The sequence below is a fragment of the Crinia signifera genome, chromosome 1, assembly GCF_055691185.1.
Source record: "Crinia signifera chromosome 1, ASM5569118v1, whole genome shotgun sequence".
In the NCBI taxonomy this organism is placed as follows: Eukaryota; Metazoa; Chordata; class Amphibia; order Anura; family Myobatrachidae; genus Crinia; species Crinia signifera.
In genome coordinates this window covers 3485206-3507439 of record NC_139217.1, presented here as the reverse complement: position 1 = coordinate 3507439, position 22234 = coordinate 3485206, and the positions used below count along the sequence as shown (strand labels likewise).

General features: G+C 55.9%; 1 protein-coding gene across 3 annotated transcripts in view; it reads right to left on the bottom strand.

Annotated features, from left to right (window-relative positions):
* LOC146057488 (hepatic and glial cell adhesion molecule-like) overlaps positions 1-22234 on the bottom strand; it is a 113723-nt gene that overhangs the window by 13954 nt on the left and 77535 nt on the right. For all 3 annotated transcript variants that reach the window (XM_083168901.1, XM_083168987.1, XM_083168816.1), the window contains one exon: positions 14747-14848. In XM_083168901.1, coding sequence (XP_083025027.1) covers positions 14747-14848 — 102 coding nt within the window. The remainder of the gene's footprint in view (positions 1-14746; positions 14849-22234) is intronic.

Below are 22234 nucleotides of genomic sequence, written 5' to 3'. Positions count from 1 at the left end.
TGAGGTAGAGGTACAAAGCTGCGGCTGTCTCCCCTGACCAGAGAACCCACAGCCGGATGGGACCCATGAGGTAGAGGTACAAAGCTGCGGCTGTCTCCCCTGACCAGAGACCCACAGCCGGATGGGACCCATGAGGTAGAGGTACAAAGCTGCGGCTGTCTCCCCTGACCAGAGAACCCACAGCCGGATGGGACCCATGAGGTAGAGGTACAAAGCTGCGGCTGTCTCCCCTGACCAGAGACCCACAGCCGGATGGGACCCATGAGCCAGAGGTACAAAGCTGCGCTGTCCCCCCTGACCAGAGAGCCCACAGCCAGATGGGACCCATGAGGCAGAGGTACAAAGCTGCGGCTGTCTCCCCTGACCAGAGAACCCACAGCCGGATGGGACCCATGAGGCAGAGGTACAAAGCTGCGGCTGTCTCCCCTGACCAGAGAACCCACAGCCAGATGGGACCCATGAGGCAGAGGTACAAAGCTGCAGCTGTCTCCCCTGACCAGAGAACCCACAGCCGGAAGGGACCCATGAGGCAGAGGTACAAAGCTGCGGCTGTCTCCCCTGACCAGAGAACCCACAGCTGGATGGGACCCATGAGGCAGAGGTACAAAGCTGCGGCTGTCTCCCCTGACCAGAGAACCCACAGCCGGATGGGACCCATGAGGCAGAGTTACAAAGCTGCGGCTGTCTCCCCAGACCAGAGAAACCACAGCCGGGTGGGACTCATGAGGCAGAGGTACAAAGCTGCGGCTGTCTACCCTGACCAGAGAACCCACAGCCGGGTGGGACTCATGAGGTAGAGGTACAAAGCTGCGGCTGTCTCCCCTGACCAAAGAACCCACAGCCGGATGGGACCCATGAGGCAGAGGTACAAAGCTGCGGCTGTCTACCCTGACCAGAGAACCCACAGCCGGATGGGACCCATGAGGCAGAGGTACAAAGCTGCGGCTGTCTACCCTGACCAGAGACCCACAGCCGGATGGGACCCATGAGGTAGAGGTACAAAGCTGCAGCTGTCTCCCCAGACCAGAGAAACCACAGTCGGATGGGACCCATGAGGTAGAGGTACAAAACTGCGGCTGTATCACCTGACCAGGGACCCACAGCCGGATGGGACCCATGAGGTAGAGGTACAAAGCTGCGGCTGTCTCCCCAGACCAGAGACCCACAGCCGGATGGGACCCATGAGGCAGAGGTACAAAGCTGCGGCTGTCTCCCCTGACCAGAGAACCTACAGCCGGATGGGACCCATGAGGCAGAGGTACAAGCTGCGGCTGTCTCCCCTGACCAGAGAACCCACAGCCGGATGGGACCCATGAGGCAGAGGTACAAAGCTGCGGCTGTTTCCCCTGACCAGAGACCCACAGCCGGAAGGGACCCATGAGGCAGAGGTACAAAGCTGCGGCTGTCCCCCCTGACCAGAGACCCACAGCCGGAAGGGACCCATGAGGCAGAGGTACAAAGCTGCGGCTGTTTCCCCTGACCAGAGAACCCACAGCCGGATGGGACCCATGAGGCAGAGGTACAAAGCTGCGGCTGTCTCCCCTGACCACAGAACCCATAGCCGGATGGGACCCATGAAGCAGAGGTACAAAGCTGCGGCTGTCTCCCCTGACCAGAGAACCCACAGCCAGATGGGACCCATGAGGCAGAGGTACAAAGCTACATCTGTCTCCCCTGACCAGAGAACCCACAGCCGGAAGGGACCCATGAGGCAGAGGTACAAAGCTGCGGCTGTCTCCCCTGACCAGAGAACCCACAGCCAGATGGGACCCATGAGGCAGAGGTACAAAGCTACATCTGTCTCCCCTGACCAGAGAACCCACAGCCGGATGGAACCCATGAGGCAGAGGTACAAAGCTACATCTGTCTCCCCTGACCAGAGAACCCACAGCCAGATGGGACCCATGAGGCAGAGGTACAAAGCTACATCTGTCTCCCCTGACCATAGACCCACAGCCGGATGGGACCCATGAGGAAGAGGTACAAAGCTGCGGCTGTCTCCCTTGACCAGAGAACCTACAGCCGAATGGGACCCATGAGGTAGAGGTACAAAGCTGCAGCTGTCTCCCCTGACCAGAGACCCACAGCCGGATGGGACCCATGTGGTAGAGGTACAAGCTGTGGCTGTCTCCCCTGACCAGAGAACCCACAGGCAGATGGGACCCATGAGGCAGAGGTACAAGCTGTGGCTGTCTCCACTGACCAGAGAACCCAGAGCCGGATGGGACCCATGAGGTAGAGGTACAAAGCTGCGGCTGTCTCCTCTGACCAAAGAACCTACAGCAGGATGGGACCCATGAGGTAGAGGTACAAAGCTGCGGCTGTCTCCCCTGACCAGAAAACCTACAGCCGGATGGGACCCATGAGGCAGAGGAAAAAAGCTGCAGCTGTCTCCCCTGACCAGAGAACCCACAGCCGGAAGGGACCCATGAGGTAGAGGTACAAAGCTGCGGCTGTCTCCCCTGACCAGAGAACTCACAGCCGGATGGGACCCATGAGGTAGAGGTACAAAGCTGCAGCTGTCTCCCCTGACCAGAGAACCCACAGACGGATGGGACCCATGAGGCAGAGGTACAAAGCTGCGGCTGTCTCCCTTGACCAGAGAACCTACAGCCGAATGGGACCCATGAGGTAGAGGTACAAAGCTGCAGCTGTCTCCCCTGACCAGAGACCCACAGCCGGATGGGACCCATGTGGTAGAGGTACAAGCTGTGGCTGTCTCCCCTGACCAGAGAACCCACAGGCAGATGGGACCCATGAGGCAGAGGTACAAGCTGTGGCTGTCTCCACTGACCAGAGAACCCACAGCCGGATGGGACCAATGAGGCAGAGGTACAAAGCTGCAGCTGTCTCCCCTGACCAGAAAACCCACAGCCGGATGGGACCCATGAGGCAGAGGTACAAAGCTGCGGCTGTCTCCCGTGACCAGAGAACCCACAGCCAGATGGGACCCATGAGACAGAGGTACAAAGCTACATCTGTCTTCCCTGACCAAAGAACCCAGAGCCGGATTGGACCCATGAGGTAGAGGTACAAAGCTGCGGCTGTCTCCCCTGACCAGAGAACCCACAGCCGGATGGGACCCATGAGGCAGAGGTACAAAGCTGCAGCTGTCTCCCCTGACCAGAGAACCCACAGCCGGAAGGGACCCATGAGGCAGAGGTACAAAGCTGCAGCTGTCTCCCCTGACCAGAAAACCCACAGCCGGATGGGACCCATGAGGCAGAGGTACAAAGCTGCGGCTGTCTCCCGTGACCAGAGAACCCACAGCCAGATGGGACCCATGAGACAGAGGTACAAAGCTACATCTGTCTCCCCTGACCAAAGAACCCAGAGCCGGATGGGACCCATGAGGTAGAGGTACAAAGCTGCGGATGTCTCCTCTGACCAAAGAACCTACAGCAGGATGGGACCCATGAGGTAGAGGTACAAAGCTGCGGCTGTCTCCCCTGACCAGAGAACCTACAGCCGGATGGGACCCATGAGGCAGAGGAAAAAAGCTGCAGCTGTCTCCCCTGACCAGAGAACCCACAGCCGGAAGGGACCCATGAGGTAGAGGTACAAAGCTGCGGCTGTCTCCCCTGACCAGAGAACTCACAGCCGGATGGGACCCATGAGGTAGAGGTACAAAGCTGCGGCTGTCTCCCCTGACCAGAGAACCCACAGACGGATGGGACCCATGAGGCAGAGGTACAAAGCTGCGGCTGTCTCCCCTGACCAGAGAACCCACAGCCGGATGGGACCCATGAGGTAGAGGTATAAAGCTGTGGCTGTCTTCCCTGAACAGAGAACCCACAGCCGGATGGGACCCATAAGGTAGAGGTACAAAGCTGCGGCTGTCTACCCTGACCAGAGAACACACAGCCGGATAGGACCCATGAGGTAGAGGTACAAAGCTGTGGCTGTCTCCCCTGACCAGAGAACCTACAGCCGGATGGGACCCATGAGGCAGAGGTACAAGGCTGCGGCTGTCTCCCCTGACCAGAGAACATACAGCCGGATGGGACCCATGAGGTAGAGGTACAAAGCTGCGGCTGTATCACCTGACCAGAGAACCCACAGGCAGATGGGACCCATGAGGCAGAGGTACAAAGCTGTGGCTGTCTCCCCTGACCAGAGAACCCACAGCCGGATGGGACCCATGAGCCAGAGGTACAAAGCTGCAGCTGTCTCCCCTGACCAGAGACCCACAGCTGGATGGGACCCATGAGGTAGAGGTACAAAGCTGCGGCTGTCTCCCCTGACCAGAGACCCACAGCCGGATGGGACCCATGAGCCAGAGGTACAAAGCTGCACTGTCTCCCCTGACCAGAGAACCCACAGCCGGATGGGACCCATGAGCCAGAGGTACAAAGCTGCAGCTGTATCACCTGACCAGAGACCCACAGCCGGATGGGTCCCATGAGGTAGAGGTACAAAGCTGCGGCTGTCTCCCCTGACCAGAGACCTACAGCCAGATGGGACCCATGAGGCCGAGGTTCAAAGCTGCGGCTGTCTCCCCTGACCAGAGAACCCACAGTCAGGTGGGACCCATGAGGCAAAGGTACAAAGCTGTGGCTGTCTCCCCTGACCAGAGAACCCGCAGCCGGATGGGGCCCATGAGGTAGCGGTACAAGCTGCAGCTGTCTCCCCTGACCAGAGAACCCACAGCCGGATGGGACCCATGAGGTAGAGGTACAAAGCTGCGGCTGTCTCCCCTGACCAGAGACCCACAGCCGGATGTGACCCATGAGGCAGAGGTACAAAACTGCAGCTGTCTCCCCTAACCAGAGAACCTACAGCCGGATGGGACCCATGAGGCAGAGGTACAAAGCTGCGGCTGTCTCCCCTGACCAGAGACCCACAGCCGGATGGGACCCATGAGGAAGAGGTACAAAGCTGCGGCTGTCTCCCTTGACCAGAGAACCTACAGCCGAATGGGACCCATGAGGCAGAGGTACAAGCTGTGGCTGTCTCCCCTGACCAAAGAACCCAGAGCCGGATGGGACCCATGAGGTAGAGGTACAAAGCTGCGGATGTCTCCTCTGACCAAAGAACCTACAGCAGGATGGGACCCATGAGGTAGAGGTACAAAGCTGCGGCTGTCTCCCCTGACCAGAGAACCTACAGCCGGATGGGACCCATGAGGCAGAGGAAAAAAGCTGCAGCTGTCTCCCCTGACCAGAGAACCCACAGCCGGAAGGGACCCATGAGGTAGAGGTACAAAGCTGCGGCTGTCTCCCCTGACCAGAGAACTCACAGCCGGATGGGACCCATGAGGTAGAGGTACAAAGCTGCGGCTGTCTCCCCTGACCAGAGAACCCACAGACGGATGGGACCCATGAGGCAGAGGTACAAAGCTGCGGCTGTCTCCCCTGACCAGAGAACCCACAGCCGGATGGGACCCATGAGGTAGAGGTATAAAGCTGTGGCTGTCTTCCCTGAACAGAGAACCCACAGCCGGATGGGACCCATAAGGTAGAGGTACAAAGCTGCGGCTGTCTACCCTGACCAGAGAACACACAGCCGGATAGGACCCATGAGGTAGAGGTACAAAGCTGTGGCTGTCTCCCCTGACCAGAGAACCTACAGCCGGATGGGACCCATGAGGCAGAGGTACAAGGCTGCGGCTGTCTCCCCTGACCAGAGAACATACAGCCGGATGGGACCCATGAGGTAGAGGTACAAAGCTGCGGCTGTATCACCTGACCAGAGAACCCACAGGCAGATGGGACCCATGAGGCAGAGGTACAAAGCTGTGGCTGTCTCCCCTGACCAGAGAACCCACAGCCGGATGGGACCCATGAGCCAGAGGTACAAAGCTGCAGCTGTCTCCCCTGACCAGAGACCCACAGCTGGATGGGACCCATGAGGTAGAGGTACAAAGCTGCGGCTGTCTCCCCTGACCAGAGACCCACAGCCGGATGGGACCCATGAGCCAGAGGTACAAAGCTGCACTGTCTCCCCTGACCAGAGAACCCACAGCCGGATGGGACCCATGAGCCAGAGGTACAAAGCTGCAGCTGTATCACCTGACCAGAGACCCACAGCCGGATGGGTCCCATGAGGTAGAGGTACAAAGCTGCGGCTGTCTCCCCTGACCAGAGACCTACAGCCAGATGGGACCCATGAGGCCGAGGTTCAAAGCTGCGGCTGTCTCCCCTGACCAGAGAACCCACAGCCAGGTGGGACCCATGAGGCAAAGGTACAAAGCTGTGGCTGTCTCCCCTGACCAGAGAACCCGCAGCCGGATGGGGCCCATGAGGTAGCGGTACAAGCTGCAGCTGTCTCCCCTGACCAGAGAACCCACAGCCGGATGGGACCCATGAGGTAGAGGTACAAAGCTGCGGCTGTCTCCCCTGACCAGAGAACCCACAGCCGGATGTGACCCATGAGGCAGAGGTACAAAACTGCAGCTGTCTCCCCTAACCAGAGAACCTACAGCCGGATGGGACCCATGAGGCAGAGGTACAAAGCTGCGGCTGTCTCCCCTGACCAGAGACCCACAGCCGGATGGGACCCATGAGGAAGAGGTACAAAGCTGCGGCTGTCTCCCTTGACCAGAGAACCTACAGCCGAATGGGACCCATGAGGCAGAGGTACAAGCTGTGGCTGTCTCCCCTGACCAGAGAACCCACAGTCGGATGGGACCCATGAGGTAGAGGTACAAAGCTGCAGCTGTCTCCCCTGACCAGAGACCCACCGCCGGATGGGACCCATGTGGTAGAGGTACAAGCTGCGGCTGTCTCCCCTGACCAGAGACCCACAGCCGGATGGGACCCATGAGGCAGAGGTACAAAGCTGTGGCTGTCTCCCCTGACCAGAGAACCCACAGGCAGATGGGACCCATGAGGCAGAGGTACAAGCTGTGGCTGTCTCCACTGACCAGAGAACCCACAGCCGGATGGGACCCATGAGACAGAGGTACAAAGCTGCGGCTGTCTCCCGTGACCAGAGAACCCACAGCCAGATGGGACCCATGAGACAGAGGTACAAAGCTACATCTGTCTCCCCTGACCAAAGAACCCAGAGCCGGATTGGACCCATGAGGTAGAGGTACTGTACAAAGCTGCGGCTGTCTCCTCTGACCAGAGAACCTACAGCAGGATGGGACCCATGAGGTAGAGGTACAAAGCTGCGGCTGTCTCCCCTGACCAGAGAACCCACAGGCAGATGGGACCCATGAGTTTGCGGTACAAGCTGCGTCTGTCTCCCCTGACCAGAGAACCCACAGCCGGATGGGACCCATGAGACAGAGGTACAAAGCTGCAGCTGTCTCCCCTGACCAGAGACCCACAGCCGGATGGGACCCATGAGGCAGAGGAACAAAGCTGCAGCTGTCTCCCCTGACCAGAGAACCCACAGCCGGAAGGGACCCATGAGGCAAAGGTACAAGCTGTGGCTGTCTCCCCTGACCTGAGAACCCACAGTCGGATGGGACCCATGAGGTAGAGGTACAAAGCTGCGGCTGTCTCCCCTGACCAGAGAACTCACAGCCGGATGGGACCCATGAGGTAGAGGTACAAATCTGCGGCTGTCTCCCCTGTCCAGAGATCCCACAGCCGGATGGGACCCATGAGGCAGAGGTACAAAGCTGCGGCTGTCTCCCCTGACCAGAGAACCCACAGCCGGATGGGACCCATGACACAAAGGTACAAAGCTGTGGCTGTCTCCCCTAACCAGAGAACCTACAACCGGATGGGACCCATGAGGCAGAGGTACAAAGCTGCGGCTGTCTCCCCTGACCAGAGAACCCACAGCCGGAAGGGACCCATGAGGCAGAGGTACAAGCTGTGGCTGTCTCCCCTAACCAGAGAACCCACAGGCAGATGGGACCCATGAGGTAGAGGTATAAAGCTGTGGCTGTCTTCCCTGACCAGAGAACCCACAGCCGGATGGGACCCATGAGGTAGAGGTACAAAGCTGTGGCTGTCTCCCCTGACCAGAGAACCCACAGCCGGATAGGACCCATGAGACAGAGGTACAAAGCTGCGGCTGCCTCCCCTGACCAGAGAACCTACAGCCGGATGGGACCCATGAGGCAGAGGTACAAGGCTGCGGCTGTCTCCCCTGACCAGAGAACCTACAGCCGGATGGGACCCATGAGGTAGAGGTACAAAGCTGCGGCTGTATCACCTGACCAGAGAACCCACAGGCAGATGGGACCCATGAGGTAGAGGTACAAAACTGCAGCTGTCTCCCCTGACCAGAGAACCCACAGCTGGATGGGACCCATGAGGCAGAGGTACAAAGCTGCGGCTGTCTCCTCTGACCAGAGAACCTACAGCCGGATGGGACCCATGAGGCAGAGGTACAAAGCTGCGGCTGTCTCCTCTGACCAGAGAACCTACAGCCGGATGGGACCCATGAGGTAGAGGTACAAAGCTGCGGCTGTATCACCTGACCAGAGAACCCACAGGCAGATGGGACCCATGAGGTAGAGGTACAAAACTGCAGCTGTCTCCCCTGACCAGAGAACCCACAGCTGGATGGGACCCATGAGGCAGAGGTACAAAGCTGCGGTTGTCTCCTCTGACCAGAGAACCTACAGCCGGATGGGACCCATGAGGCAGAAGTACAAAGCTGCGGCTGTCTCCCCTGACCAGAGAACCCACAGCCGGATGGGACCCATGAGGTAGAGGTACAAAGCTGTGGCTGTCTCCCCTGACCAGAGAACCCACAGCCGGATGGGACCCATGAGGCAGAAGTACAAAGCTGCGGCTGTCTCCCCTGACCAGAGAACCCACAGCTGGATGGGACCCATGAGGCAGAGGTACAAAGCTGCGGTTGTCTCCTCTGACCAGAGAACCCACAGCCGGGTGGGACCCATGAGGCAAAGGTATAAAGCTGCGGCTGTCTCCCCTGACCAGAGACACCCAGAGGCAGATGGGACCCATGAGGCAGAGGTACAAAGCTGCGGCTGTCCCCCCTGACCAGAGAACTCACAGCTGGATGGGACCCATGAGGCATAGGTACAAAGCTGCGGCTGTCTCCCCTGACCAGAGAACCCACAGCCGGATGGGACCCATGAGGTAGAGGTACAAAGCTGCGGCTGTCTCCCCTGACCAGAGAACCCACAGCCGGATGGGACCCATTAGGTAGAGGTACAAAGCTGCGGCTGTCTACCCTGACCAGACAACCCACAGCCGGATGGGACCCATGAGGCAGAGGTACGAAGCTGCGGCTGTCTCCCCTGACCAGAGAACCCACAGCCGGATGGGACCCATGAGGTAGAGGTACAAAGCTGCGGCTGTCTCCCCAGACCAGAGAACCCACAGCCGGATGGGACCCATGAGGCAGATATACAATGCTGCGGCTGTCTCCCCTGACCAGAGAACCTACAGGAGGATGGGACCCATGAGACAGAGGTACAAAGCTGCGCTGTCTCCCCTGACCAGGGACCCACAGCCGGATGGGACCCATGAGGCAGAGGTACGAAGCTGCGGCTGTCTACCCTGACCAGAGAACCCACAGCCGGATGGGACCCATGAGGTAGAGGTACAAAGCTGCGGCTGTCTACCCTGACCAGACAACCTACAGCCGGATGGGACCCATGAGGCAGAGGTACGAAGCTGCGGCTGTATCACCTGACCAGAGAACCAACAGGAGGATGGGACCCATGAGGTAGAGGTACAAAGCTGCGGCTGTCTCCCCTGACCAGAGAACCCACAGCCGGATGGGACCCATGAGGCAGAGGTACAAGCTGCGGCTGTATCACCTGACCAGAGAACCCACAGCCGGATGGGACCCATGAGGCAGAGGTACGAAGCTGCGGCTGTATCACCTGACCAGAGAACCAACAGGAGGATGGGACCCATGAGGTAGAGGTACAAAGCTGTGGCTGTCTCCCCTGACCAGAGAACCCACAGCCAGATGGGACCCATGAGACAGAGGTACAAAGCTGCGGCTGTCTCCCCTGACCAGAGAACCAACAGGAGGATGGGACCCATGAGGTAGAGGTACAAAGCTGCGGCTGTCTCCAATGACCAGAGACCCACAGCCGGAAGGAACCCATGAGGCAGAGGTACAAAGCTGCGGCTGTCTACCCTGACCAGAGAACCCACAGCCGGATGGGACCCATGAGGCAGAGGTACAAAGCTGCGGCTGTCTCCCCTGACCAGAGACCCACAGCCGGATGGGACCCATGCGGCACAGGTACAAAACTGCGGCTGTATCACCTGACCAGAGACCCACAGCCGGATGGGACCCATGAGGCAGAGGTACAAAGCTGCGGCTGTCTACCCTGACCAGAGACCCATAGCCGGATGGGACACATGAGGCAGAGGTACAAAGCTGCGGCTGTCTCCCCTGACCAGAGAACCCACAACCGGAAGGGACCCATGAGGCAGAGGTTCAAAGCTGCAGCTGTATCACCTGACCAGAGAACCCACAGCCGGATGGGACCCATGCGGCACAGGTACAAAACTGCGGCTGTATCACCTGACCAGAGACCCACAGCCGGATGGGACCCATGAGGCAGAGGTACAAAGCTATGGCTGTCTCCCCTGACCAGAGAACCCACAGCCAGGTGGGACCCATGAGGCAGAGGTACAAAGCTGCAGCTGTCTCCCCTGACCAAAGAACCCACAGCCAGATGGGACCCATGAGGCAGAGGTACAAAGCTGCGGTTGTCTCCTCTGACCAGAGAACCCACAGCCGGGTGGGACCCATGAGGCAAAGGTACAAAGCTGCAGCTGTCTCCCCTGACCAGAGAACCCACAGCCGGATGGGGCCCATGAGGCAGAGGTACAAAGCTGCAGCTGTCTCCCCTGACCAGAGAACCCACAGCCGGATGGGGCCCATGAGTCAGAGGTACAAAGCTGCAGCTGTCTCCCCTGACCAGAGAACCCACAGCCAGATGGGACCCATGAGGCAGAGGTACAAAGCTGCGGCTGTCTCCCCTGACCAGAGACCCACAGCCGGATGGGACCCATGCGGCACAGGTACAAAACTGCGGCTGTATCACCTGACCAGAGACCCACAGCCGGATGGGACCCATGAGGCAGAGGTACAAAGCTGCGGCTGTCTACCCTGACCAGAGACCCATAGCCGGATGGGACACATGAGGCAGAGGTACAAAGCTGCGGCTGTCTCCCCTGACCAGAGAACCCACAACCGGAAGGGACCCATGAGGCAGAGGTTCAAAGCTGCAGCTGTATCACCTGACCAGAGAACCCACAGCCGGATGGGACCCATGCGGCACAGGTACAAAACTGCGGCTGTATCACCTGACCAGAGACCCACAGCCGGATGGGACCCATGAGGCAGAGGTACAAAGCTATGGCTGTCTCCCCTGACCAGAGAACCCACAGCCAGGTGGGACCCATGAGGCAGAGGTACAAAGCTGCAGCTGTCTCCCCTGACCAAAGAACCCACAGCCAGATGGGACCCATGAGGCAGAGGTACAAAGCTGCGGTTGTCTCCTCTGACCAGAGAACCCACAGCCGGGTGGGACCCATGAGGCAAAGGTACAAAGCTGCAGCTGTCTCCCCTGACCAGAGAACCCACAGCCGGATGGGGCCCATGAGGCAGAGGTACAAAGCTGCAGCTGTCTCCCCTGACCAGAGAACCCACAGCCGGATGGGGCCCATGAGTCAGAGGTACAAAGCTGCAGCTGTCTCCCCTGACCAGAGAACCCACAGCCAGATGGGACCCATGAGGCAGAGGTACAAGCTGCGGCTGTCTCCCCAGACCAGAGAACCCACAGCCAGATGGGACCCATGAGGTAGAGGTACAAAGCTGCAGCTGTATCACCTGACCAGAGACCCACAGGCAGATGGGACCCATGAGGCAGAGGTACAAAGCTGCGGCTGTCTCCCCTGACCAGAGAACCCACAGCCGAATGGGACCCATGAGGCAGAGGTACAAAGCTGCGGCTGTCTCCCCTGACCAGAGAACCCACAGCCAGATGGGACCCATGAGGTAGAGGTACAAAGCTGCGGCTGTCCCCCCTGACCAGAGACCCCAGAGGCGGATGGGACCCATGAGGCAGAGGTACAAAGCTGCGGCTGTCCCCCCTGACCATAGAACCCACAGCCGGATGGGACCCATGAGGCAGAGGTACAAAGCTGCGCTGTCTCCCCTGACCAGAGACCCACAGCCGGATGGGGCCCATGAGGCAGAGGTACAAAGCTGCGCTGTCTCCCCTGACCAGAGACCCACAGCCGGATGGGACCCATGAGGCAGAGGTACAAAGCTGCGGCTGTTTCCCCTGACCAGAGACCCACAGCCGGATGGGACCCATGAGGCAGAGGTACAAAGCTGCAGCTGTCTCCCTGACCAGAGAACCCACAGCCGGATGGGACCCATGAGGCAGAGGTACAAAGCTGCGGCTGTCTCCCCTGACCAGAGAACCCACAGCCGGATGGGACCCATGAGGCAGAGGTACAAAGCTGCAGCTGTCTCCCCTGACCAGAGACCCCCAGCCGGATGGGACCCATGAGGCAAAGGTACAAAGCTGCGGCTGTCTCCCCTGACCAGAGACCCCAGAGGCGGATGGGACCCATGAGGCAGAGGTACAAAGCTGCGGCTGTCCCCCCTGACCAGAGAACCCACAGCCGGATGGGACCCATGAGGCAGAGGTACAAAGCTGCGCTGTCTCCCCTGACCAGAGACCCACAGCCGGATGGGGCCCATGAGGCAGAGGTACAAAGCTGCGCTGTCTCCCCTGACCAGAGACCCACAGCCGGATGGGACCCATGAGGCAGAGGTACAAAGCTGCGGCTGTCTCCCCTGACCAGAGACCCCAGAGGCGGATGGGACCCATGAGGCAGAGGTACAAAGCTGCGGCTGTCCCCCCTGACCAGAGAACCCACAGCCGGATGGGACCCATGAGGCAGAGGTACAAAGCTGCGCTGTCTCCCCTGACCAGAGACCCACAGCCGGATGGGGCCCATGAGGCAGAGGTACAAAGCTGCGCTGTCTCCCCTGACCAGAGACCCACAGCCGGATGGGACCCATGAGACAGAGGTACAAAGCTGCAGCTGTCTCCCCTGACCAGAGAACCCACAGCCGGATGGGACCCATGAGGCAGAGGTACAAAAATGCGGCTGTCTCCCCTGACCAGAGACCCACAGCCGGATGGGGCCCATGAGGCAGAGGTACAAAGCTGCGGCTGTCTCCCCTGACCAGAGAACCCACAGCCGGATGGGGCCCATGAGGCAGATATACAAAGCTGCGGCTGTCTCCCCTGACCAGAGATCCCACAGCCGGAAGGGACCCATGAGGCAGAGGTACAAAGCTGCGGCTGTTTCCCCTGACCAGAGACCCACAGCCGGATGGGGCCCATGAGGTAGAGGTACAAAGCTGCGGCTGTCTCCCCTGACCAGAGATCCCACAGCCGGAAGGGACCCATGAGGCAGAGGTACAAAGCTGCGGCTGTTTCCCCTGACCAGAGACCCACAGCCGGATGGGACCCATGAGGCAGAGGTACAAAGCTGCAGCTGTCTCCCCTGACCAGAGAACCCACAGCCGGATGGGACCCATGAGGCAGAGGTACAAAGCTGCGGCTGTCTCCCCTGACCAGAGAACCCACAGCCGGATGGGACCCATGAGGCAGAGGTACAAAGCTGCAGCTGTCTCCCCTGACCAGAGACCCACAGCCGGATGGGACCCATGAGGTAGAGGTACAAAGCTGCGGCTGTCTCCCCTGACCAGAGACCCACAGCCGGATGGGACCCATGAGGCAAAGGTACAAAGCTGCGGCTGTCTCCTCTGACCAGAGACCCACAGCCGGATGGGACCCATGAGGTAGAGGTACAAAGCTACGTCTGTCTCCCCTCACCAGAGAACCCACAGCCAGAAGGGACCCATGAGGTAGAGGTACAAAACTGCGGCTGTCTCCCCTGACCAGAGAACCCATAGCCGGATGGGGCCCATGAGGCAGAGGTACAAAGCTGCGGCTGTCTCCCCTGACCACAGAACCCATAGCCGGATGGGACCCATGAGGCAGAGGTACAAAGCTGCGGCTGTCCCCCCTGACCAGAGACCCCAGAGGCGGATGGGACCCATGAGGCAGAGGTACAAAGCTGCGGCTGTCCCCCCTGACCAGAGAACCCACAGCCGGATGGGACCCATGAGGCAGAGGTACAAAGCTGCGGCTGTCTCCCCTGACCAGAGAACACACAGCCGGATGGGACCCATGAGGTAGAGGTACAAAGCTGCGGCTGTCTACCCTGACCAGAGACCCACAGCCGGATGGGACACATGAGGCAGAGGTACAAAGCTGCGGCTGTCTCCTCTGACCAGAGAACCTACAGCCGGATGGGACCCATGAGGCAGAGGTACAAAGCTGCGGCTGTCTCCACTGACCAGAGACCCCACAGCCGGATGGGACCCATGAGGCAGAGGTACAAAGCTGCAGCTGTATCACCTGACCAGAGACCCACAGGCAGATGGGACCCATGAGGCAAAGGTACAAAGCTGTGGCTGTCTCCCCTGACCAGAGAACCTACAGCCGGATGGGACCCATGAGGCAAAGGTACAAAGCTGCGGCTGACTCCCCTCACCAGAGATCCCACAGCCGGATGGGACCCACAGCTGGCCACACTGACACTATTGGTTTGCATAGATTACAGGACGTTTTACTAACCCCATTGGTCTCCTTTTCTCCTCCCTATTCCACCTGTCATGCTTTGTACATGTGAGCTGGGCACAGTGGGGTGTAGCAATAAATCACTGGCCATCACCGTGTGGGACTAGCACCAGCTAGTGCCTGCCCTGGGGAGAAGCTGGGAATGTATAGGCTGGTGAGGTTATATCCCCTTACCACAGTAGGGGATGACTGCTGCGGTGAGCTCCAAGAGGAAGCCATAGAGACTCTCTATATCTGTGTTGGCCTGGAACACTGCGTTTCTCACCTGTCCCGAATCTGAAACAAAGAGGAACAGATAAATAATTATCAAATTCACCCAAAGTCCACAAATATACGGGAGTATTGGCGAATCCCATAGAGCTGCTTCACCGATTAATGTGCTGCAGTCTGAGTTGTAACTCCAGGCCGCCCAGCACAGGGCAAGGTCACCCCGCACGGCAGGTCCATTTCCATCATGTGCCTGCAAGATTCTGTGGCGCATTGCTATTTTTGCATGCGCTCCGGTATACCGGGAAGGGCGCCTGTGTTACCGGTAGCTGTAATGCCTGGCGCAGGCTGGCCATTTACTCAGTAACAGCTGTTGCATCTGATGTTTCCCAGCCGCCATACGTTTCCCCCCCCCCCCCCAATCCACACTAAAATGTCTGCTCCGGGATCACAGATATAGTCGCTACTCCGCAAACGCCCCGTAACTCCGCAAATTGCAATTTGCATTTTGAGCACTGCGACCACAGCCTTTCACAAACGAATCTGCGATTTTTGCAGATCTACAAGCAATACTGAATAACCCCATTGTCGCTTTTGTGATCAACTTTCCTGGATGCAGGGAGAAGTGAGGTTATTCTCTGTGCCAAAGGGAAGTTTTGTTACCAAATCAGTTTCATCCGGCTCTTACAGGTATATCATAGTCCCGGATAATGTAGAAGCGGTTCAGAATATCCAAAGGTGGGAAGATGTGGAGTTTGCCACTATTAGTAGGGGCCTTACATTGCTGCTAAACCTCAATCCAAATCTCCACATCCTTGTCAGGATCCGATCAGGTGATGGATCAAATAAAGCATGCCTCCTGTTATTATTAGGTGTAAGATCAATGTATTTCTGGTATTGTTTGTACAATCATGTCTGCTATTATTATGTGTGAGATCAGGGAATGTCATGTAGTATGTGCGTAACCTTAATGTGACCCCTGCAGAGTGTAAGCACTGTGGACATTCCCTCAGAGTGACCATCTGTAGAATTCTCTGAAGTTAGGATTTCAGATAAGATCGGAGACCCCTCATAAACCAGATTGGGGGTTAGACAAAAAACTTCAAAGCAGTGGACCAATTCTTCAATCATCCAGGGACATTCCCTAGTGACCAGCAAGGAAAGGGTCAAAATTCCAAGGGTGGGAGGGATGAGGGAGACTGCAGATATAACTGTTTCTCTTGTCAATATTTCAGTGTTACTTCTTGGGGGAACAGCAAGCTAGCTGGAAGCGACCGGAGATTTCTTGTGGAGACCCCCCACTACAGAATGAGTACTTGGGAGTAAGATACCGTCCTGTCCTTTTTCCCTTTTATTTTATTTGAGTTGTATCTTGTGTGTGCTTCTAAAATCACTGTAATATCTTGTAACCATTTTTATCACTTAAAGCTCTGTAGTATTTCTAGGAATAAATAATACATATTTTCAGTTTCTGATTCTGTGTTCTTAGGACCCTTTATGCCAGAAGAGAACGCTACAATGTTACTTTGTTTTACACTGTATTGTGTGGTCAGGTGCGAGTGAGGCGTACCTTGCGCAAAGTTGAAAGCGCTAAATCAAGCCTGCTGGTGGCAGTGTACCTCATAGAGGGGACTCGTGTGTCCAAAGTGAACCCCAGTCACGGCTGAAGCTGCTCAGATTGATGTATCAAGGTGGACCAGGTGGGTCCGTGACAATCCTTTACCCCAAAAGGCATAACAGCCAACCACAAATCATAACAGCAATACGCATCCTCTGCACCTCCGCACTGCTTCATGGCTGAAGTCAAACCTCTCTTCATCAGTCAGAGAAAGAATGCACTTCTACGCAAACCTTGGAACCCCAGCGGACTACCCACAGCCGCTAATGCCGGGGCCACTACAGCACTATTGCTCCTAGTCAACTTCGCAATCCAGCTAGCAAGCTAGTGCGGCGCCCATGAGAACCTAATGAGTATGGGATAGATCTACAGGAAGAGGGAGTGTGGCCGGAGACCCCGGCACATGTGAGTAATGGCTGCCACGGCACTGGAGGGGTTAACCCTCCGTGCCACTGTGCCATTTTGGACAAGGGCACTTTACAGGTTTAAAATGTTTTAAACATTTAGGGGGAAATTTACTAAGAATACGAATACTATATATATATATATATGAATATGACTGCATATGGCTGTTTCAGCCATATGCAAATTCGTGTTCCGGAGGATACTTTACAAAGCAGTCAGATACGACTGCTTTGTAAACCTCAGATGTTGTATTGATTCGTATAAGCAGCCATATATACGTCCGCTAATACAAATTCGTATAGGCAGTCTGCACAGATCAGTCAGATCCATGCAGGCTGCAATGTGTAAAAAAAAATAGAAAAAAAATAAAATAAATGGCGTGGGGTCCCCCCCCCACGGCCGTAACCAGCACCAGGCTCAAAGAGCCGGGGCTGGTCATAAAAAATCAGGGGAAAAAATGCGTAGAGCTCCGCTGACTTTTAAACACCAGCCCCAGGCTCCAGGGCCGGGTCTGGTTCCGAAAATACAGGGGACAAAATGAATAGAGGTCCCCCGTATTTTAAGAACCAGCCCCATGCCCAACCAGCCAGCAGGGTAATGTCACAGCCGGGGGCACTTATTATATAATCAATCAGGAGCCGAATTTCATTGGTCCTGATTGGCCACTAGGCGGTCAATAGAATCATTCGGAGGAGAAGCGCTGAAGATGAACCTTCGGCGCTTCTCCTGTTGCGATGGTACCGGGTTTCAGTTTTTTGTTTTTTTGCCAAGTACCGGAGGACTACTGCAGGAGAGAAGAGGACAGATCTATGCTGGAGGAGACCCGTAAATAGAATTTACTTCCACAGGTAGCCAATGGATTTCAGCTGACCCCAGGACACCGGAGTCGGACCCTGGAGCCCCAGGACATCAGGACACCGGACCCGGGGACCTACCTACGGGCTCAAGATAGGTAAGTATCAGTATGTGTGGGCTTTGGATGTATTAAAGTTTTATTTTACATGTGACATTGTGTGTTATTTAACTATTTCTATTACTGTGGAACTACAAGTGCCAGCGGGCCCTTTAATGCCCCGCATACTGGGACTTGTGGTTCTCCAAGTCCCAGCATGCGGGGGAGGCTTGCTGGGACTCACTGTTCCACAGTTTTAGACAATAGTCTTTTTACACTTAATCAGCTCGATGACCACAGCCCAGGGTCACTGGGGTTAGCACCAGGCTTCAGCCTGGTCAGGTTATTCCTGGAGGGGGGACCCCACTCCCCCAGGGCCCCTGGCCAGGCTGACTGGTCGGTAAGGTTAATGTTTTGGCCGCGGGACGTTATATAATAAGTGTCCCCCGGCTGTGACATTACCCTGCTGGCTGGTTGGGCCTGGGGCTGGTTCTTAAAATACGGGGGACCCCTACTTATTTTGTCCCCCATATTTTGGGAACCCGTACCGGCCCTGGAGCCTGGGGCTGGTTTTAAAAAATCGGGGAACCCCTATTTGCCGGGTTTCCTGATTTTTTATTACCAGCCCCGGCTCTTTCAGCCTGGTGCTGGTTACGGGTGTGGGGGCACCCCATGGCGCTTTTTTATTTTTTATTTATTTTTCTATTTTTTTTACACTGAAGCCTGCACGGATCGGACTGATCCATGCAGGCTTCTGCCAAATATGACAGGAAAATACGGCCGCTTAGTAAATCTGGAATCACCATTCTTTTGAATGGTGATTCTTAGTCATATTCTATCGATGGTGTATTCATTTGTATTTGTAAATACAAATACGAATGTCCCATCAATACGAATATGAAAAATCTTATTTTATTAAATGCCAAAAATACGAATACACCAAAAAATCGTATTTTCCTATGAAAATACGATTTTTTTTTACGAATTCATCTTACTAAATTTCCCCGTCACAAACCGCAGATCCCACCATCGGAAACATCGCTCATTACCATCTCGATGGTCCGTACTGCGTGAGAGGCCTGTCATCCGCACGGCCTCTGATGTGTGGCATGATGTCCCCTGTGTCCCCACGGCTCGTTGCCATGGTTCCCTGCCAAGCGCACGCCGTTCCCGGGCAGCATGGGTGCCGCCATGACACTCTCAGGTCAGCTGATTCCCCAGACCAATCCCTGCTGCGCATCCACGTCACCTCTGACCCACACACCTGTACCTGGATCAAGGTGTGTGCTCCTTTTCCAGCATTGATTGGTGCTGCAGCTGGCAGCCAATCACAGACAAGCAAGGGGGATAAAGCCGGCCTGCAGCCTTCCTTCCTTGTCTTGAACAATTGCTTACCTGCTCTCAGTATTCTCCTGTGACAGAGAAGTTCCCAAGACTCCGAGATCTCCAGGCTCCCCTGTGATTCTCTCCAGCGTTACCTGCACCCGCTATACCTTCCTGGGTTATCCATCTCCAGAAGACTCCTGCCTTTCCACCTCTGCAGTCGAGTACAGGTGCCTCGCCATTACCACCATTGGCTTCCAAGCCTTTCAGCGACATTCTCCATCTTGTCCTGAACTAGCGACTAGCTCCGTCGACACTAGCGTCGACATTCAGCTGCTGTGCTCTATAGAGACTTTGCCACCTACGTCCTATTGCTCCAGCATATACCTGAGCCATCTACCAGCCGTCGGCACCATTGTCGGCACCACAGTCTACCTCAGTTGTCGACATCCTGTGCAATCCTCCGCAGGTTCCAGATTGCCTTTCCTTCTTCATTATTACCTCCAGTATCATCTCCCTTGCCTGCGTCCAGAGGACCAGGGCAGGGGGCCGCGACCTGCCTGTCAGACGCAGCTAAGTCCAAAGTTCCTTGCGGGGCTCCCTGGTGAATACCGCTGGCAGGTTAGACTCCGCGCCCCTGTTCCTGGTCTCCGTCAACTCTCTGGTTCGCTGTGCCCTGATCTCCCCGTGTATGTCCTACATCAAACCTTCTGCCTTTGGCTCTCCAGCGCCCTTCACTGGTCCACCACGGTCACAGCCGGGAACACAGAACCCGCCTGCGCTGACAGTTTGTTCAAGACCGATGGACTCGGCTCAAGACCCCAGTGTGGGACCAGCGGTCATTCAAAATGTTACCGCCCGAATAGAGACTCAAGAAGCCACGCAGCAGCGAGTGATAAAATTCCTTCAAGAAGTATCCAATCGTTTGGACACATTGCAGCAGTCATTGCCGACTCCTGTGTCAACTACCCAGGGGAATCTATCTCCACCCGCTGCTTTACCTTCCCGTCTCCAGCTACCTGTTCCCAGCAAATATGACGGCGATCCAAAACTCTGCCGGGGTTTATCAACCAGTGTCAGATCCAGTTTGAACTTCTTCCACACAATTTCCCTACCTCCAGAATTAAGATAGCCTACATGGTTTCTTTGCTAACTGGCTCCGCCCTCAATTGGGTATCACCGTTATGGGAGAGATCTGATCCCCTGTTGTCAGACTATGGCAAATTCCTACAGACTTTCCGCCGTATATTTGATGTACCTGGTCGCTCTACTTCAGCATCCACAGATTTACTACGGGTCAAACAAGGGTCCCGATCCATGGGACAATATGTGATCCAGTTCCAGACTTTGGCCTCTGAGTTACAATGGAATAACGAAGCCCTGACAGCCGCGTTCTGGCTAGGGGTATCAGACCGCATTAAAGACGAACTGGCCACCCGCGATCTTCCTGATTCCTTGGAAGACTTAATCTCCCTGTGTGTAAAGATTGATCTCCGCCTCAGAGAAAGAGGTCTAGAGAAACAAAAGAAGTTAATTCCCAAGTTTACTCCTCGAGTACGCTCAGAGTCCCCTGCGAGTGAAGAACCAATGCAAATAGGTAGATCACGCCTGACTCCTGAGGAGCGTTCCCGTCGACAGCGCAACAAACTCTGCATTTACTGTGCTGCTCCCAGTCACTTCATCAATGATTGTCCCGAGCGTTCGGGAAACTCCAGGGCCTAACCTGTAACGGAGGAGTTAGGTTAGGTCATGTCTCAAAGTCTCCTCCCTGTACTGACTTTACCCTTCCAGTGTCCTTAGAGACCCCTGCTGGACTCAGATCAAGCTCCGCTTTGGTCGACTCCGGGGTCGGCAGGAAATTTCATTTCTCAGCATCTTGTTACCAAGTTACAAATTCCCGTGATGCCTCTACATCCTCATCTCATTGTCACAGCAGTGGATGGCAGTAAAATTCCGGGCAGTGAGGTACGTGCCAGTACCGAACCGGTTCTGCTGAAAGTGGGCACATTACATCAAGAGCACATTAAATTTTTTGTCATTCCTAAAGCATCTTATGATATTGTATTGGGCCTTCCCTGGCTCAGGCTCCACAACCCCACCATCAACTGGTCGCTTTTACAATTAGAGCAATGGAGTCATCAGCATTGCATTAACCCTGTGATACCTGTGCGCTCTGCCGTGGCCACCTCTGTGCCTGGTCTCCCCGAAGTTTACAGAGACTTTGCTGATGTGTTCTGTGAACAATCAGCCGACACACTGCCACCCCACCGTCAGTGGGATTGTCCAATTGACCTCCTCCCTGGAAAGACTCCTCCCAAGGGACGTACATACCCCCTATCGGTCCCTGAGACTCAAGCCATGTCTACATATATTCGTGAGAACTTACAGAAAGGCTTCATCAGGCCCTCAAAGTCCCCAGCGGGCGCAGGATTCTTTTTTGTAAAAAAAAAAGATGGTGGTCTGCGACCTTGTATTGATTACAGAGGGTTAAATAACATCACAGTCAAAAACAGCTATCCGCTCCCCTTGATCACAGAATTATTCGATCGAGTGAAAGGTGCCACCGTCTTCACCAAGCTGGACCTCCGTGGGGCATACAACTTGATACGTATCCGCAAGGGTGATGAGTGGAAGACTGCATTCAATACGAGGGATGGTCACTACGAGTATTTAGTGATGCCCTTCGGCCTCTGCAATGCCCCAGCTGTCTTTCAACAATTCGTTAATGAGATCTTCCGCGACATGCTGTACGTCTGTCTTGTGGTCTATTTGGATGACATTCTAATATTCTCCAGAGACTTACATTCACACCGTTCCCAAGTCAAAGAGGTCCTCCTCCGTCTCAGAAAAAATCGACTCTACGGCAAGATCTCCAAATGCACATTTGAGGTACCCTCAGTCCCATTTCTAGGATACCTAATTTCCGGGTCACAATTGAGCATGGACCCCGAGAAATTGGAAGCCATCACTGGGTGGTCTCAACCCACTACATTGAAAGCCGTACAACGCTTTATTGGCTTCGCCAACTATTACCGAAAATTCATCCGGGGTTTCTCCACTCTGATTGCTCCTATTACAGCTCTCACCCGCAAGGGTAGCAACCCGCCTGTCTGGTCCCCAGAGGCCTTGTCGGCATTCCAGTTGCTGAAACAGTCATTCATCTCTGCACCCATCCTGTCCCAGCCTGATATGGAACGACCTTTTTCCCTAGAAGTCG